This window comes from Canis lupus, chromosome 10 (genome assembly GCF_003254725.2).
Source record: "Canis lupus dingo isolate Sandy chromosome 10, ASM325472v2, whole genome shotgun sequence".
Lineage (NCBI taxonomy): Eukaryota > Metazoa > Chordata > Mammalia > Carnivora > Canidae > Canis > Canis lupus.
In genome coordinates, this window is record NC_064252.1 from 51,730,967 (window position 1) to 51,750,294 (window position 19,328).

The following is a 19,328-nucleotide window of genomic DNA, read 5'->3' on the forward strand; positions in this document are numbered from 1 at the left end:
TGAGCAACATTCTTGACACCAAATCTTTTCACTGGCTGTTACTCACATTTTGCTCATTAGGACTCACCCAGACCAATAACCTCAATATAGTTAATTCTCTGAGACATTTCTTGCTTCATCATCTTACCTCTCCTTGAATCTGGAGCTTCCCAACTCATGTGCCACCTCACACTGGTGGGTACGAGGCTGATATGTGCGTGTAGAATGGTGACTCTTTTGACTCTCTGGGCAGTGTGTGGGGTCCAGGGCAGGTTCTCAGCTAAAGCACTCTTGCCACCGACCACAATGAGCCATTCCTGTGTTATTCTGTGTGTGCCATAACATTCTGTTATGCCATGATGTGGGAAAAAAAAAAAAAAGGAAAGCATCACTCTAATCCAATTTTCTAACTGTAGAAAGAAAAATGAGCCAAAGAAAAATTTCTAAATGCAAATCCTACTCTGTCATTGCCATTCAATGACTCCTTATTACCCGTAAAATAAAGTTCAGACTCCTCAGAATGACAGTTGTGAATGCGTCCTTTTCGATCTGGCTCTCCTTCATCCCCCAGGCCCCAGTTCTGATCACCTCAAGCTGCTTGCTGTTTCCTGAATGTGTCATGCTACTCTTATCTCTGTTTTTTTTTTTTTCTCTCAAATATTGTTCCCTCTGCTCCTTTCCTAGTTCTCAAGAGATTTCTTGACTTTAAAAATCCTCTCCAGTATCACTTCGTCAGAGTGTATATCTCTGACCTCTGACCTTCTTAGGCTCCTCTAGGCCTTTTTTCTTCTGGAGTACACATACTGCCATATACATACCCATAGCACAGCCCTTGTCTTACTCCTGTGATCATTTGCTAACCTGGCTGCTTACCCCATTATAATTAACCCCTGGAGGGCAGGCTCTGTATTCATTCATCTTGTATTTTAAAAATAATAGGTGTTTAGTGAGTATTTATTGGAGAATAATCAATCCATCTGGGATGGTACAAGAGAAACTATTGAGTTTTCAAATGAAAACTGATCAACAGTGGTTAATCACAAAATTCTTAATAATAATTACTATCTTTTTTTGTTGGGAATCTACTGTGTGGCAAGGACTGTACGGGAGTCTATATGCCTGCTTTCTTGTCCACTTGATAACCCTGCAAAGGAAGAACAACTAACCCCAATTTTATAGGGGAGGAAAATGAGGTTGGGAAGCGGCTAGGTGACGTGTTCAAGTTCACACAATTATTTAGCAGCAGAGTTGAGTTTCAAGCAAGGTACTTTTGACTCCAAAGATGGAGCTCTTTCTTCTCCCTGCCCTAGCAATGCATATTGAGATATATTTTTGAGTACACATTCCTTACCTGGATACATCAATATGTATCAGAATGTGAATGTATTTGCTTTCCAAGTCTCATATGCCTTTTGTCTTTCTCAATCCTTGCTTTGCTCCATTCTGACCACTGAACCCCATCTTAGGACTTTGGTATTTTCCGATCTGGTTGTAAAGCAGGGAGATGGCTGGGGGTGGGGGGATCATTAAATGTTGATAATGTCCTGTTCATAATTCTCCTGCCAAGAACCCATTACATAAAAGCTGAGCATGGAGGTTTTCAGAAATGGGAGCAAAACAAAGTGAGGTGTATCATAGAGGGGCAATAAAGAGACCTGTGCAATTAGTGGCATGTGTGGCATTTGAGAACACTGAGACTGAGTAGGAATAGAATGGCAAGTTGTGGCCTGAAGAAGATAACTGTGTTGGGGAGAATGATGATGAGGGGCATATATGGAGAGTTAAGAGAGTCAAAATGTTAGATACCTAACTGGAGATGGGGCATTGAAAAGTCATGCATGCATTCATTCTGTAAACATTTATAAGCCAGCATGTTCCAGGAAGGGAACAATGGGATAGTTATAAAAGTTGGCAAGGAAGGGAAAATGAGACAAATCTAGGTTTAGATACATAGACCAGACAGTGAGATCTGGTCAAATAAAGGGAAAACCACCTGCCATGGAAAGTTTCCTGCACCTGTCACAGTCCTGTACAGCTCAATATCAGTTTTTCCAAGAAGCCCCTCTGATTCCTCAGAAATGCATTGCTATCTCCTTCATTTCTCTCATGTCGGGGAGATGAGAGGCAACTGTGCCACATTAAGAAAATGAAAATTCAAATTAGGAAAAGGATAAGGTATTCTTCAGTAAAAAAAATAAATAAAATTTTTCCAGTTCTAGGAGATATGTTTAGGTGGGACCAGAGTTAAGGAGTAAAAAAAAGGATGAAAAGAAAAGGATGTTAGGATGACCACATGGGCCAAACAGGTGACAGATCACCTCAGATTACCTGACAGGTGGGTCATGACAGGTGTAAGAACAGACTAAGAAGAGTGCATTTGGGAGCAGGGTTTGCATGTCGATGGTTTGCAGAGTAAGTCAAGAATTCTCATGTTTATGTGTGCTTCACCTTTACAACTGATTTAATCCTTTTAGTAACCTGTGAAGTAGGAACAATTTCCATCCTTATTTCATAGGTCAAAAAACTGAGGAACAGAACAAATAACTTTTGGGAAGTGGCAGCCCCAATATCTGAAAACAGGTGCTCTGGCCCTAATGCCAACTCGTAACCACTTAATATGCCTTCATATGCTTCTGCTCATTAAATTCCCTACTGTAGCTGTGACGCTTAAATTGTAAGTTATTTATTTTTAGGTGAGTTTATGACATTCATCAGGATCCTATGAGAATAAATTAGCTGGCACAGTTGAAGGAAAATAGAATGGAAGTTCAGCATCCAGTTAGTTGTTAGTTGACTGCATATTTGCCACCCTCTAGATTTTCAGCCTCTTTAGGATCAGGGGTCTTCTTTTTTGTCTTATAGCAGATGATATAGATCTTTGCATAAAGCAGGTGATCATAAATGCCTATCAGCCAGCTCAGTTTTAGCAGTTCTGTACCATTTCTTTTTTTTTTTTTTAAGATTTTATTTATTTATTCATGACAGACACAGAGAGAGAGAGAGAGAGGCAGAGACACAGGCGGAGGGAGAAGCAGGCTCCACGCAGGGAGCCCAACGTGGGACTCGATCCTGGGTCTCCAGGATCACGCCCCAGGCTGAAGGTGGCACCAAACTGCTGGGCCACCCGGGCTGCCCAGTTCTGTACCGTTTCCAATCAGACTAGGGTTCCTCAGAGACAAAAGCTCCTCTGCTACCCTCCCATGTGTGGGGTGGTTGCCAGGAGACAGCTGCCCGGCCAGGAGCAACATTTACAGCCCCCAGCATGCTGGTGGGGCTGTTCAGAGTACTGGCAATGGACTTAAGTCGAAGAGTCACCCAGCCAGGGATGATGCAGGAAGGAGAAATAGGTTTTTGTCATGTTAAGGAACTGCCATGTGGCTAGGTTGCCTTTAACAGCAGTCTAGCCTGCCCTTGTGAATACACAGTGATTTCTTTAAATTAAAAAAAAAAAAAATTGGAGTCCTGAGTCTTGTTTCACATATAGCCTTTGGCCATGGAACTTAACCAGAGGCAGAACCAACCCCTGGGGACCTGTCTTGTCCTGATTAGTTAGTTGTCTCCATCTTGTTCTCATGTCTTTAGGACACGTGGGAGCCCATGTTCTGAATGTGTGAGAGAAAGGCAGCCCCGGAACGCCTCTCTGACAAAGGGCCTTTGTATAACCAGCCATTATTTTATTCCTTCCCAGTGCCTGTTCTGCCTCTTGTTCTTTTTTGGCTGGCCCTGTGAGGAAAACAGGTGAGGGGAATTTTTGTTTTAATCCACTGTCCATTCTTCTCCCCAGGTGTTTTTGCCTTTAAAATGCCTTTGGTCTTTGAATTCAGACCGATCATAGTTTTTGCTGAAAGAATAATCATCTACTTGCAGCTCAGCTGGTCACTTTATTTCTCTGGCCAGCCAGGGAAAGTATTATTATTAGACAATTTCTCTTCTCTCTGAGGGGAAAGAGCAATGATCTGTTCCTCTGTTCAGGCCTCAAAAGAAGGTGAAAAATACACTTTTTCTGGTGGCTTTTGTGTCTGAACATCCCACACAGTGGAGGAGGAGGCAGGTTTATTGATTGAGATCATATCTGATGAGGCCTCTCCTGGTACAGCTCTGCAGCTGGTGCTTTCCATGGCTCCTCAGCAAGTGTGCATTATGAGCTTTCGCAGAAGGCTCCAGGAACCATAACGGGAGCATTGGCAGGGAAAATCTCCATATTCTCTATCCACTCCTGCTGAGCTCGGATTCTGCAATGTGTCTTGTTTAGTTTAGTTTTGGCTTTTTTTCCCCTTACTAATTATTACTTACACCTGAACAGTACATTGTCTTTACAGAATGGTTATATGTGGATCATCCCAACGGATTGTCATAACAGCTCTGTAAAACAAGTGGGGGCAGGCACAATTACCCCCAGTTTATGGAAGAGGAAAGTGAGGGAATATCGTTTACTTGGGTAATCTAGCTGTCAAGTGATAGGGTAGCAACGAGAATCTTGTAAACATTCTTTTCACTTCCTTGTGTCACTTGTAGAAAAATGAGATCAATGCCTTGGTTATGTGTGTGCACGCTTCCTTTAATTGAAGACCTCAGGTTCATTAAAGAGAAAATTCCCATTCTAATCATTACATTTTCATCCATAAAACCGCAAGCAGGTACTCCCCAAAGTGCTTCAGGATAAAGTAAGTGCATTTTAAGAAGAAGGTGAAATTGCATAAGGGAAATGTAACTTTTTTCTTGTAAAATATGTACAAAAATATTTATGGATATAAGATAATTATGTCTGGGGTTGTTTTTAAAATAAGATGGTGGAGGAGGTTGCGGAGGAAGGTGGTAGACCTAGATAAAACAGGATTGGCCATTTATTGATAATTGTTGATGCTGAGTCTTAGGGACATTGGGGTTCTTATGTTAGTTTGTGCACATTTTTGAACAGTCAAACATTTTCATGACAAAATGCTAAATATATAAAGATGCACTGTTGGTGGAGGAGCCCTTGCCTTTGGAATCCTCAAGCAGAAATAGAAGATCACTTGGTGAATATGTTAGGCAGAACACTGCATAAGAGATCCCCAACAATCATTAGAACCAAATACTGACTGGCATTGGATTTTTATTTCAGTGAGAGAAACTTCCTAATACTCAACTACATAAAGGGGATGGTAAATCCTTCTTGCCTCTATAAGCTTGTATTACTGTTGTTTTTACTTTTTACTTAATTTTTCAAGTTGCGCCAAGGTATTTTGATGAGACAGTAGTGCTGTGTGTTTGAAAGTTTCATTAATGCAAAATGGGCCATTAGGGATCTAGCCCTGGAAATTTTTATTCCTGAGACAAAATCCAAATGCCCAGTTGGGAGAAAAGCAGTCAGAGGAGAAGAGAAAAGCCTCCAGGAGTGTTAGAGGGAAAGAAAACAGGCTAGTTGGTAGATCCTGTTTGAGCAGCAGGAAGGAGGGGCTGCAGGACAGCGCTGTGGGAGCTGTGACCTGAGAGGCGAGGTGAGAGGATACAGTTCAGAAAGGGTGCCCTTCACCGCCAGCCTTAACTACCGGTGACCTTGAGGGGATGCCAACACCTCCAGACGTGTGATGCTGGCAGCTCCCAGAGCCAGTTCTGCCTGACAAGGCTAAGCCTTTTTAACACATTGTTTATTCCGCCGGCAAAATATGGGTTGGAGATCTCTGTGCAGATGGCCTTACGTGGCTCTGCGCAAGTCTGGTAGGCATCAGGGGGTGAGAGGCTGAGCCCTAAGAAAAGTACATTCTGAGCCCCTGTGAGTTCTTGTCTCCTCAGTGCCAAACTGGAAAGAATGATTATTTATGAAAATAGTTCATCCAGCAATATCCCTACCTTATGTTCCAGGGAGCTGTGGATTTGCACAGACAGGGAGAGAACTGATGTTAGCTCAGCAGGTCAGGAGACCAGATTTAAATCGAAAACCATTCAAGTCTTTTTGTTTGTTTTCCTTTTGCCTATATATATTGTGTGTGTATATATATAAATATGTATTTTTTTCTTCTCCCCTTTAACTCCAGGATGACTAAATACGACCTGTGAGAACACAAGTTTATTTCTCCTCCTCGTCCCCCACCTAGTTTTTTTAGATTTTATTTATTTATTCATGAGACACACACAGAGAGAGAGAGAGAGAGACAGAGATACAGGCAGAGCAGGCTCCACCCCACGTGGGACTCGATGCCGGGTCTCCAGGATCAGGCCCTGGGCTGAAGGCGGCGCTAAACCGCTGAGCCACCCGGGCTTCCCCGCCACGTAGTTCTAATTGAATGGAATAGTTCTGTTAGAGATGTGGTGGCTGGTTTTCCTATTTTGACAATGATATTCTGTAGGAGGTGGTTTCTGAAATAAAACTGTGCAGAAAAGGATTCCAGGACACACTGAGGGAAGCCTAGAAGCTCAGGTACACAGGGCTGGACACGTTGGTAGCAAACTGCATTTCCATTGATGACATGTAAAGTGCCTTAAATGTTTCACACTCATCATCTCCCATCATTCTCAAGTCATCTGGGAGCTGTCTCAAGTAAGTCTTTACCCCCATTTAGAAGAAGGGGGTAAGTCTTTACCCCCATTTAGATTAAGGCTTAGAGAGATGGGGAAAAAAAAAAGGCTTAGAGAGATGGCAGACTTAGGTAAGTGCTCATTTTTTACCAGATTCCAGGTCCCATCAGCAAAGCACGCCGTTATTCCAATCGGCAGGATGGTTATACTCTCATGCCTCTCTCACTGCAGGCTTGCTTTCCAGCAAAGCCATCTTTTTACTTCCCTCCTTGGTTACCAGAAGGTGACACAGAGACCACTGTGCCCATAATAACTCTGGAACCCTAGCATCACCACACTGCCAGTACAGCCACCTGCACTTAGGGAAGCTTTGCTGAGTCTCACATCACAGGGCTGAGTGCTATCTAAATGCTAAACGTGATGACTGGGGATAATCAATTCTGTATCCTGGGGAGCCCCTGTGGACTCAAACATCCATTCTAGACCAAGACAGTATTCTCTTAATGCATCGCTTTGACATAACATGTCAGAAGCACCGTGTTATATTTTCCTTTGTTTATGAATCACAGTTGTCTTTGGGGAAGTGCTTCAGAGGAAAAAAAAATCAACGAGAAGGTTTGCACGTTAGCTTGGAGTCCCAAGTTCAAACTTTGGCTCCAGTACTTAACAGCTGTGTGATCTCAGGTAAGTGAGTTACTGTTTCGGAGTCTCAGTTGCCACAAGTATAAAAAACAAACAAACAAACAAACAAAAAAGAATAAAGTAAGAAGCCTCAGAGGGTTACTGTGGTACTAAAAAGGAACTATGCATGTGAAAATATCTTGGAAAGTGAATTAAGGTAATAGTAACAATCACAATACTTTATACTATTGAAGAAGTAAGAATTTGGGATGGTTTCTCTCTCACTTGGCCTTAGGGAGCCTGGGGCATCCTCAATCCTAATAAAAGCAGAGATTTTGGCAGAGGAGGAGCATTAAAAACTTACTAGGCTCAACTGAATACTGTTACAATGATCAAACAAGTCTTTGTCTTAAAAACAATGTGATGGAATGAGGATCTTTTGCAAGTTAAAAAGATGTACAGAAAAAGTATTATTACCTGATGCTAAAACACAAAGGACTAGAATTTGGTTGAAAAGTTGATTTGACCTCTTTTCTGCCTTTAGAGAATGACCCAATGTTAGCCTGATTCTTAGCGGACAGCACGTGCTAGGAAAGCAGTTAGTTTCCTCACACCCCAAACTGATGAAGGGAAAAAACACCTAAACACCTGACTTATATGAAGAAGGGTAGATAAAAAGACTTGGCCACAGCATGACCTTTCACAGGGTCTAACCAGCACATGTGGAGGGTTAAGAGCAGAGAGAGATCATTGCAGCTTTATGCACCTCCCTGATACCTCTAGATATGCTTTCAACACCAACTTTGAACCTAGCACTCTGTACATGTGCCATATGACAGTCACCTGTGATAGTTATTATGATCTCACACAAGGTCAAAGAGGTGCGGTAATCATTCACTCCACATATACTTACTGAGCACTTTCTATGTGCCAGACACTATTCTAGGTTAGTGGAAAGAGGGAAGAGCAGGGCTGGCAATGGTCCCGATTTGTGTGGAGTATGCAATCTGGTGGAGTGGTGATGGTAGCTTGGGTTCAATACTAGGGTGAAAACGAACATAGTGCTGTTACTAAGACAATGAGTGAAATGGCAAGGTGAAGCTTCTCCTAAAGATGGTTTACTTCAGACAATCATTATTAATGGCTAGGATTTGAAGCTAGGGAGCCACATGCCACTAGAGGCAAAATCCCCTTAAATTGTGCTGTATTATATCACTAAAAGGGTAAAGAAACCATGCTCTTAGGATCTGCTGCTCATGTTGTCCCATTAGTAAGAATCTGCTTTTAACTCTTAAGTTTTTTTTTCACTCACTGAGCTGATTAATAGAAGCCCTGGCTTATGCCCAGTTTGAGGGCTAAAATAATTGAATATGGTATAGTTGCGGCCCTCAGGAACCCTTTGTCTGGGGATGAAGAGAAAACTAATTTGGTGTGATAAGTGCAATGAGACGGGTACGGGAGTGGCTCTAGGACCCTAGAAGAAAGGTCAGTTCATGGAACTGTGGGGCCTTCAAGACTCTCCTGGGCAGCCCGGGTGGCTCAGTTTAGCGCTGCCTTCAGCCAAGGGCCGGATCCTGGAGACCCAGGATCGAGTCCCACGTCGGGCTCCCTGCATGGAGCCTGCTTCTCCCTCTGCCTGTGTCTCTGCCCCTCTCTCTCCCTGTGTCTCTCATGAATAAATAAATAAGATCTTAAAAAAAAAAAAAGACTCTTCTGAGAGGCAGGACGCCTGGGTGGCTCAGTGGTTGAGTATCTGCCTTTGGCTTTGGTCATGATCCTGGGGTCCTGGAATCCTGTACCACATCAGGCTCCCTGTAGGGAGCCTGCTGCTCCCTCTGCCTATGTCTCTGCTTCTCTCTCTCTCTGTCTCATAAAGAAAAGAAAGAAAGAAAGAAAGAAAGAAAGAAAGAAAGAAAGAAAGAAAGAAAGAAAGAAAGAAAGAAAGAAAGAAAGACTCTTCTGAGAGGCAGTAAATCTGTGTCAAATCCTATAGGTTGCATTTGTGTTACAATAAAAATGGTAATCAAGGCAGAGGAGGGAGGGACAAGACTTGTTGGCAGAGGAATCATCTTATACCAATACCTGCAAATAAGAGGAAACGTGGCATTTGCCAGGAGTGGTAGCAGACTCCTCATGGGCAGAGAAGAGTGAGGAGTTGGCAGGAATAGAGGCTGTGTATGAGCACTGTCCAGTCAGGAGGCCCTTGTTAAGCCGTACTGGAGGCTTTAGGGAGCCCTGGGAAGTTTCAAGTGTGGGAGTAAGATGATCAAAATTGAGTTTCGAAGCTCCCTTCACTGCTTTGTGGAGAGAGAGACAGAAAGATGAGACTGAAGCAGGACAAGATGATGGGTTTGAAGGTTCTGACAAGTGTGTTGCCCAGAAGCAACATGATGAGATCAAGGCCATGCCTTTAGAGTGAGACAGGTCCAGGGTCTCGGTCTCGGCTATGCTACTTACATGCTGTGTATCCTCTGAACTTGAGTTTGTCTGCAAAATGAGGGTAAAATAGTGCTTCTATTGAGGTTGTTAGGAGGATTAAATGAAATAATGTAAATGCGTGTAAAGTTCTTGGCTCAGTACGTGACACACACTTAAGTACTTGATAAGTGATAGCTGAAAAAGTAAGCCAGAATTTTTTCATGACCTCCAGTTACATGAGCAATAGGTTTTTATGCATCCATGTTCTGCTACCATATGTGTTAGAGTAATGCTCTTAGTGCAAGATTGTGGTCTCGTTGAGTGATAATGATTGTGGTCTCGTTGCTTTGCTTCAATTAGAAGCCAAAACAGACAAGAGAACAGTCTCCCTGCCCTGTACTACTTCTGCCCAAAATTGATAAGGGTGGAAGCATTTTCAGTCTGGCTAGTTCCAAGAAGAAGAAAAACACATGAGAAAGTAAAGCTGGAGAGTGGGAAGGTTTGTTTCCCGTTTTCCCAGGCCACCACGTAAAGCATGGCCTGGGCACTTCGTGAGCACCTAGTACTAGCTAGGATTGCTGTCATCAGCTTGGTCAGAGTTTGGAGGCTGCCAGCCCAGAATCGGGCCAAGAAAATTGGTTGATGGGAGAAATTGACTTTAATTGTACGTGAAAGTAATTTTACTACTTACAGAGTGCAAGTATGGGAGTATGTAGCTTCTGTGTTTAATACCCTTCCAGGCTTCTGGGATGATTTTGGCAGATCAAAGCAACCTCCTCTCTCCCTCTCCCTCGCCCCCCCCCACACTCACACACACACACACACACACACACACACACACACCCCCCTTTGCATGTCTGATATGCCAATGAGGGAACTTCGCTGAATGGGACATACCACCTAACACCTTCAATCTGGTAGGACTTGCTCTGGCTCTGAGTATCTGCGTAATAGTCTACTAGTGACAAAGTGGAAGCAAAGAAAAATTAGTTTATATGGGAGTGGTCATTTTACCTTCTCTGGAATCCAATCTGATTCATATAAATGAGAGTTGCTTCTGTTTACCTATGCTGAAGGCTGATCAGAGATCTAAAGAGTAGTATTTTATTCTCCATAACTGGGATGTCCTTATTGGAAGAACTGGCCAGTGCAGCTGAGGAAGAGAAAAGGTTCAGTGATACTAAACCTGATACATGTGTAACAATGAATTAGATTGAGTATGGAACCAAGGAAAAATACTTTAACTTCTTCACTCCCAGCTGTCTTTCTGTGTTTCAAATTTCTTATAGGCACCCATCTCTACCTTCACTGTTTATTTTGCTTAGCTATTCTTTTTTTTTTTTTTTAAGAAGGTTTTATTTATTTATTCATGAGAGACACACACAGAGGCAGAGACACAGGCAGACGGAGAAGCAGGCTCCCTGTGGGAGCCTGATGTGGGACTGGATCCCAGAATCCCGGAATCATGACCTGAGCCAAAGGCAGATGGTCAACCACTGAGCCACCTAGGTTCCCTTTGCTTGGCTATTCTTGAGAGTAAATTATTTCATCCCAACTTTCACCTGGTCTCATCCCCACATTTGTATTCACTGCTTTGGGCTCTATTTTGCCTCACAGCAATGCTCACCCATTATAGCAAAGAGCTAGAAGACCCAGTGCAAGGGATAGTTAGAGCATTATTTTAGGGAATGATAAAGTGGAACTTAGCAAATAACTTCTGAACACTGGACTAGGAACTAGGGTGATATACGGGTGTGGAGATCTAGATGACTTTAACACTTACAGATTTAGAACTGTTGAGGCCTAGCTGTTGAGTAGGTGTGCAAAATGCCAGCTGTAATGATTGGGGAGTGAGAGACTGGGGCAAGAAGTCCAAGACTTTAGAATTTGCTTTTTACCACAGTATGATTTATTTCTATTATGTTGAAGTTTGAAGAAATTTAAGCTACATATATTAGAAGATGTTCCATAAGCAAATACTACATTGTTTGGCCAGACCAAAAAAAAAAAAAAAAAACAAAACAAAACAAAAAAAAAAAAACAAACCAAAAAACCAAAAAACCAAAAAAACAAAACAAAAAACCACCTTTAAAAATTTTTGTTTTTGCTTATTTTTGTTTTTATTTTTTGGTCCTCTCAATCACCTTCTCTTCTCTACAAAGTTCCATGTTGGAAACTTGAAATATTTCCTTAATTTCCCTTTCAAATCCACTAACTCAAATTATGCATACCTGCACAGTTTAGTTCCTTTTTGTTGCAATGGCAAATGTTTTGATCTGTTTTGTTTGTAAAAAAAAATCTGTTAGCATTGAATTATCTTACGGGATTCTTGTGCTAATATTAATCAAACATTTATAATAGACTGTCACTGAAATTCTGGGTGCCATACATTATCGTTGGGCACTCTTTTTGGAGCTGTTAGGATTATAAGAGGTGATTTTCAACCTAAAACAAGTGGACAGAAGTATACGAATGGAGCGAAGAGCCCACACTCGAGGTTTGTGTCTCATTTCTTACTTAGAGCTGTGTGAACCGTCGTGTTGCACACTCTGTGACCCTTGGTTTCCCCATCTGCAGACTGAGACTAACGAGAGTCTCTCCATCATAGGGTCGCTGTGAGGATTAAATGAGAGAGTGATGATGGCACAGTACAGTGGCAGGCACATGGAGAGGCCCAGAAATGGCAGCTCTTTGGAGAAGAAGGAAATAGAATTCTTTATACTAGGTACAGAATTTCATTTTCTAAATCGGGATGGTAGTGGAATTCATTATGAATCAAAATTTGGGGGAAATGTATTGTGGGTCCCTGAGGATGAATACTGATGAATTCTGGTTTCTGTGTTTGGACACAATGGCCTTTTGTGGTTAACTGACTCTTTAACATAACTCAGGGGAGAATCCGGCACTTTGAATTCTATAGATGCAGGGATGTAATACTATGTCTTGAAAGAGCTAGAATTTGTTGGTTTAAGTAACAATAGCATTCTAGCAGTCTGTGGAATCAAGAGGTACTGTGCTATTATTGAAACAGGATGGACTTGGAGCCACACACACATTCTGGGGTCAAACCCTGGCTCAGTAACACACCCGGTTACACCATGGGCAAATTATACAGCATCCCTGAGCCTTATTCACTTCTATACCAAGAGACTGTATTTCCAGCTCTCTTACAGGAGTTATTTTAAAAGCACTTAGGACAGTTGCTGACCTATATAGCAGGTGCTGGACAAATCTTGGATTTTTTCTACTCTGCTTCTACATTTTAAATTCCAAACCAATGGCATATCGGTACAAATTAACCGGGTATTAGAATATGAAAGCAAAATGCATTGCAATGTATCAGGAGGACATTGGTGAATTGGGGTTTTTCTTCTTGGCTTACTACATAAGCAAGAATGGGAAGTCCTTGTGAGGCTTCCAGACAGGAGTGATAATGAACCGAATCATTCTACTTTTCACGGTCATCCTTTGAAGGAAGAATTGCTGAAGTGTTTGACAAGTTATTCTGGTGAAGTTCTTGTGTGTCGGGGTCTAGGGACTATATGTCCGTAAGTCAGACATGGTGCTCAGCAGTTTACATAACCTACCTTTGGTCTTCACAACAACCTTGGGTTTGGATTCTATTTTCATCATTTATAAAGTGAGCAAATCGTTTAACCTCTCTGACCTCCAGTTTTTTATTAGTTCAGAATGATAACTTCTATCTTACTGCTGTGGTTCAAATGTTTGTGTCCCTTCCAAATTTTCTTGTTGAAATTCTAACACCCATGGTGATGATATTTGGTGGTGAGACCTTTGGGAAGTGATTAGACCATGAGAGGGGTGCTCTCATGGATGGGATTTGTGCCCTTAAAGAGGAGATCCCAGAAAGTTCTTTTGCCACTTCCACCATGGGAGGTTACAGTGAGATTGTGCTGTCATCTTATCTGTGGACCAGCAAGCAGGCTCTCCTCAGACTCTGAATCTGCTGGCACATTGATCTTGGACTTCTCAGCCTTCAGAACTGAGAGATGAATGTTGTTAATAATTCACCCAGTCTCTGGTTTTGGTATTGTTCTAGCAACCCAAATGTCCAAACTAAGACACTTGGACATTGTGAGAACCAGATGGGATAATGCCTGTCACAGTGCTCTGTAAATGTTAACTAGTGTTAAGAAGTAGAAGAATTCTCAGGAACAGAAATCTGGATTGTTCTGAGGTCTCTAAAAGTCCTTAGTGCTGAACATCGCTGTCATTGAGAGCAGCACAGGAAGGGGGCTGTTATTTTGGGGGTACATATTATTCCAGATACTCTGTGAGGGCTTTTGTGTACCTGGCTGAGGTTCTGGGTATCAATGATAATCCCCTAGGTAACTTTGTCTTTCCCTCTAAGTTATTCTGAATGCCTCAGTGCTATGAAAAGAGCAGCTCAGGGACAGAGGTGCATGGATAGCAACCCAAACTCCTCCAACGTGGAAGTTCATCATACGAAGACAGAGGACCACCACATCAAAATTTTCAAGTCTTGCATCTTTAGTAACAAAGATCTTTTTTTTCTTAAGAAAAAGATCCATAAAGTGGCATCTCTTCTCTGTCTTATCCTTTCATGATCTGTGTCTTCTGGATGAAAATGAATACCCTTTCTCTTGAACATGATTCCTTTCCAGTTATTCATTTATTTGAGAAAATTTTCATCCAAAGCCCTTCAATCAGATCTCTTTCTGATTTCCCCTCTCCAGTGCCTGCTTAGGCAACATTCATGCCTCTGTAAATGCTCCTAACTAAGGAATCAGAGCCCATGCTGTAGCTTATTTTCTTTTATCCACTTCCTGGTGCTTTAAAAATCCTGGCATTGATGGTATGAGAGGTGAACTCTTTCTTTCTCAGCTTTGGGATAAAATATGCTTTGCCTAAAGCATGCTCTGAGCATTTTCCTTTGTACCTTCAAGATGGAAAGAAAGAGTTGAGAATAGACTGACAGACCCATGTGGGCATGTTCTTGGCTTACACAGGAATGAGCAGGTGCCTTACTGATTATGCTGACAAGACTGTCACCCTCCAACTGCAGGGATGGGGGGTGGCCCTGGCTTCCTCTAGGAATGGATCCACAGGGTTACTATAAGCTTTTGAAACAGTGAGCCAGCTTCCATGGTTATGACGGTTGGAGTCGTCTTTGACTTGTCTCTTGCTTTCAACCCCGTTACTCAGAAGTCTGATTGCTTCTTCCTTGGAAAATTCTGTTGGATTCACCCTTTCTTCTCCATTTCTAGTTTTGTTCTGGTCAAGAGTCTTATTCACCTCGTGACTGAAGAGCCTCTGCTCTGTTTCCTTCTCACCAGTTTGTCTCTTTTCTAATTTGTTTTGGACACTTAATTCAAAGAAACACTGAAAACAGGACTTCCTGCTCCTGTGCTAGGACCCGCAATGGCTTCCCATTGCCTGTTATGTTGAATCTACAATCCTTTATGTCTCCTTTAAAGTCCCTCCTGGTGAAGAGGACTCATTTCTGCTAAAGACTAAGATCCAAAATTTGAGGCTCTGTTCTTAGCTTTGCCAAATTCTGGTCCTAGATCTTTGGGAAGGTCCCGTCACCTCTCTGGATCTCAACTTCTACATTTATAAAGTGAAGGATGTAGTAGATATGTTAGAGTCTATCTGCCTCTCCCATTATCAACCTATTCTCTAAGAACTGTACTTCTTTTTCCTCATTTCCATCAATCTCTCCCTCCCTCTCTTTTTCTCTGCCTTCTTCCTTTTTTCACATTTTGATTTGTGGTTAGAAAAAAGCCCAGAGCATGACAAATTTTAGTGACTTATCTACTTGGGTAATGTAGTAATATATAGAGAGACTCTATCTTCCGTATCATGTCTGTAAAACTGAAAGGAGTCATGCCCTCTAAGCAGTCATGCCCTATTGCTGTTTGGGGGAGAGGGTGGAAAAGGAGAGGGGATCTGTAGAGGCACTGGTACTTTGCCAAGGGGAAGGACAAAGCAAAGAGGAAGGATACAGAGCTTTGATGATAAAAGGAACAGACCTAGTAGTTAACTTCAGGGAAGAGAGAGTCTTCCCTGCATCATCACTAGAAAGGAGGGTACATGGTTTATATTAGTAGCTAGAAGGAACTTATTTAGCTATTTGGAGGCATTTTTAAAAGCTAATCTTGAAGTATAATGTAATCATCCAGAGCTCTTCAGTTTTGTTTTTTAAGCATAAGATTTTAGTGTTAACATTCTAAGGGCAAGGGACAGAGAAGTTTAGCCTGGACAGCATCAGAAAATAAGAACATAATACCCAAATCAAATCTTTAGACTGTGGAATTATTTTTCAGTGGATAAAGATCTGTTTGGCTAGGTCTGTCTCATAGTCTTCACCTCCCCCGCCCCCGCCCCCCCAAGGCTGTTTCTCCTGCATTCTTCCGCATCTGGAGAAGCAACTTCATTTTTCTAGTTGTGCAGGTTCATGACCCTGTAACCATCTTTGACACTGTTTTTCCTTACACCTCATATTCAGTTTGTCAGTGATCTTACTGTCTCTGCCTCAAAATAAGCCCAGAATCTGACCCTTTCTCATTATCTCTACCATTCCCACCTTCAGAGGAGCCATCATTCCCTCTCATATGGATTATTGTAATAGCCTCCTAACTAGTCTTCCTGCTTCTGTCTTGACATCCTTCAGTCTCCTTTATTTTTTTTTTTTTTAGAACAGGTTAAATTTTTTTAAATTTAAATTCAATTTGCCAACATATAGTATAACACCCAATGTGTCACATCATGTGTCCTCCTTAATGCCCATCACCCAGTTAGTTGCCCGCTCCTCCCCGACCTCCTCTCTGGCAACCCTTCATTTGTTTTCCAGCGTCAGGAGTCTCTCGTGATTTGTCTTCGTCTCCAATTTTTTCCCCTCTCTTTCCCCTCCTTCCCTTACGGTCCCTTTCACTATTTCTTCTATTCCACATATGAGTGAAACCCTGATAATTGTCTTTCTCTGACTATTCAGTCTCTTCTCACAAAAGTAATTCTGTGAGAGCTGGAATTGGATCGCATATCTCCCATGGCTTGCCATCCCACCCTGAATAAGAGCCAGTGTCCTTAAAAGGGTCAACATGTCCTTCATTGCAAACTTTGCTGTGACTCTCTGACCTTATTTTACGCTATTATCTTTTCCAGTCACTCTGACTTTTTTTGCCATCCCTTGTACATGCAGGTGTGTCCCTGCCTCAGGGTCCTTGCCCCCACTGGCTCTACTCCTTCAGTCCTCTTCCCTAAGATGTTCATGTATTTCAATCCTTCACCCTCTTTAGGTCTTGACTCAATTGGTTCCTTCCTGAAGGGCTTTCTGGCCAGTGTATTTACCACTTCTGACCTTTCCTACTTCCTTTCCCTGTTTTATTTTTCTTAGAACGCACCACCATCTAGCATAATTTACATCTAACTTATTTTTCGTGTTCATTATCAGTCATCTACTATGAAATATAAGCTCCCTAAGAGCTTTTTATCTCTTTTTTCAGTCTTGTTATCTGCTGTATCTCTAGCATACAGAGCATCGTCTGACACACAGTAGGCAATTGGTAGGTTCCGTTGAATGAACGGGTGAACTGGTGGTCACCAAGCTTTGCTTCCTTCTTTCTTTAGAAAATGATATTCAGTTACTTGAGGAATTTAAAGTCATCTACTGCCTCTAATTTGCCAGACTGTTGGGTTTGAATATTAGGCTTAAAAAAAGAAAGCCAGGAACAATCACACACAGACGTTTGAAGTGGCCCTCAATCTGTCTTTCCACTAGCTATAGTGGTGTGGATGAACTGTTGCTAACAGACTAGGAAACGGCAGATGACTGGTAACTTGTTAACCTCTTTGCCTCTCCTTCTGGGGCAAGGTCTAGAGAGCAAATGGTCTATAAGAGGACCCTGGTCCTTCAGCTTATTCCTGCCACCACTTAATCATGACAAGCCAAAAGAAAGTGGCTATAAAAAAAGAGGTAGGATTTTCACTATGTGTGTGAGATTCCTAGAATCACAGATGACAAAGCTGTAAAGGGTTTCTAGAAGCAGCAGTCTGAGGAGGACAGTGAACAGACATGAAGCTGATTTAAATATTACATGATCGAACAACCTCAATAACAATTCATTCCAGGGCTCCATCCTGTTTTCTTTCTGTTTAGTGGAGATGAACATGACTTTGGCAATCACTGCGTTTAGTTCTGTTACTTTATAGAGAAGTAAACTGAGGCTCAGAAATGTTAGATGATTTTCCTAGGTTATACAATTTCTCCTAGGTTCTATAATAAAGTGCCCTTGGGACTAGAACCAGAACCCAGGCCTCCTGCCTCCAGCCCCTAGGATCATTTTACTACTCTTTGATTTTTCTTGTCCTATGAAATACGGCACAGGAAGTGGAACTTGAGGGTTATAGGGAAGGCCTGCAAGCCTGCCCCACAGGGTGGTATCCATCCTTTATCTCTGCTTTCTGTATTCACCAGAGAGAGAGAAAGTCTACCTCTGTCAAGCTGGGGGAGAAACGGTGAGCAATATAGGATGATCTGGGTAAACTTTAAGGAAAGAAAGGTGGGGAAAGGTGGAAAGTAATGATCTTGGGTGAAAAAGATCATGGAAATATCAGAGTATTTAAAAGAACATAGATAGGACATTGCAAGAAATATGCACCTTGGGGAAAAAAGAAAATAAGAAATGGAATGGAACAAGTATACACATTTAAGTTACCTGTATTAATTAAAAACTGATTTTCAATAATGTTCTCTCTTATTTCTGAAACACTTTGCTTCTCCCTCAACAAAGACCACTACACACACACACACACACACACACACACACTTCATCTTCCCTTATCTAAATTATTCAAGGTGCAGGTCTGCTGCCGTCTACACCTTCCTTCTCTGATCCATCATGTCATCCACAAATGCTGCCTGTAGTATCTTCTTTCTTTGAATTCCCACAGGACTTTTATCTCTTGTGGCACCTGTGATTTGTACATGGCTTACTCAGATGCTGACTTGTTAACTTCCTAAACTCAGATCTGTGTCTGGTTAGTCTTTTTGTGCTTCACAGTAACTACTTCATTGCATGCTTAAAAGATATTTGTTTATGTTTTTAAAAAGTATTAATTTATTCATGAGAGGCAGAGACATAGGCAGAGGCAGAAGCAGGCTCCCTGTGGGGAGCTGGATGCGGGACTTGATCCCGACCCCGAGATCACGCCTTGAACCAAAGGCAGATGCTCAACCGCTGAGCCACCCAAAAGTATCCCAAAAGATACTTGTTAAATGAATGAATGGAAACATTTTATTAAAGTAATAATAATAAAATTAAAAGTATTTAAAGAGGATATTAAACACACATATGAATAAATGAAACGATGGCTAACATCTTGAAAAACATTGCACAGAAGAAAGGAACCCAAAATCACAAGTAAAGATGAAAGAATGGCAGGAACCTAAATCCTACAGTATGTTCTACCAAGAAGACTTTCCATCTGCATTCAGGACAAGAGCTATGATCAACCTGCTGCTACTGTAACACAGATAACAGGAGAACACAGAAGTAACAGACTCCTATTTGACTGCTACCTTCTTTATAAGGGAGAATAGTCCTGGAAAGTGTTGAATAGTCTTTTGTTGTATCGGAAGTGAAGTTTAGTATATGAGAGGAGGGAAAGGGAAGAGCGAGTTGCTTCAGTTGAGTTTCTACTTCCAGACAGAAAAGAGTAGCGTCTCAAGGCTCTCGAAAGACTTGGGTAAATGAAGAGGAAACTCTTTGATCTTTGAAGAATTATGAACAAGGTGATATCAGAAGACTGGAGAGTAACAAGTAATGATC

General features: G+C 41.8%; 1 protein-coding gene across 7 annotated transcripts in view; it reads right to left on the reverse strand.

Moving 5' to 3' along the window:
• The window catches only part of FSHR (follicle stimulating hormone receptor), a 179,343-nt gene that overhangs the window by 132,035 nt on the left and 27,980 nt on the right, over positions 1-19,328 (reverse strand). For 2 of the 7 annotated variants that reach the window (XM_025466451.3, XM_025466441.3), the window contains exon 2: positions 128-325. The exons of the other annotated variants lie outside the window; for them this stretch is intronic. In XM_025466451.3, coding sequence (XP_025322236.3) covers positions 128-158 — 31 coding nt within the window. In that variant the 5' untranslated portion in view covers positions 159-325. The remainder of the gene's footprint in view (positions 1-127; positions 326-19,328) is intronic. 7 annotated transcript variants of the gene reach the window in all.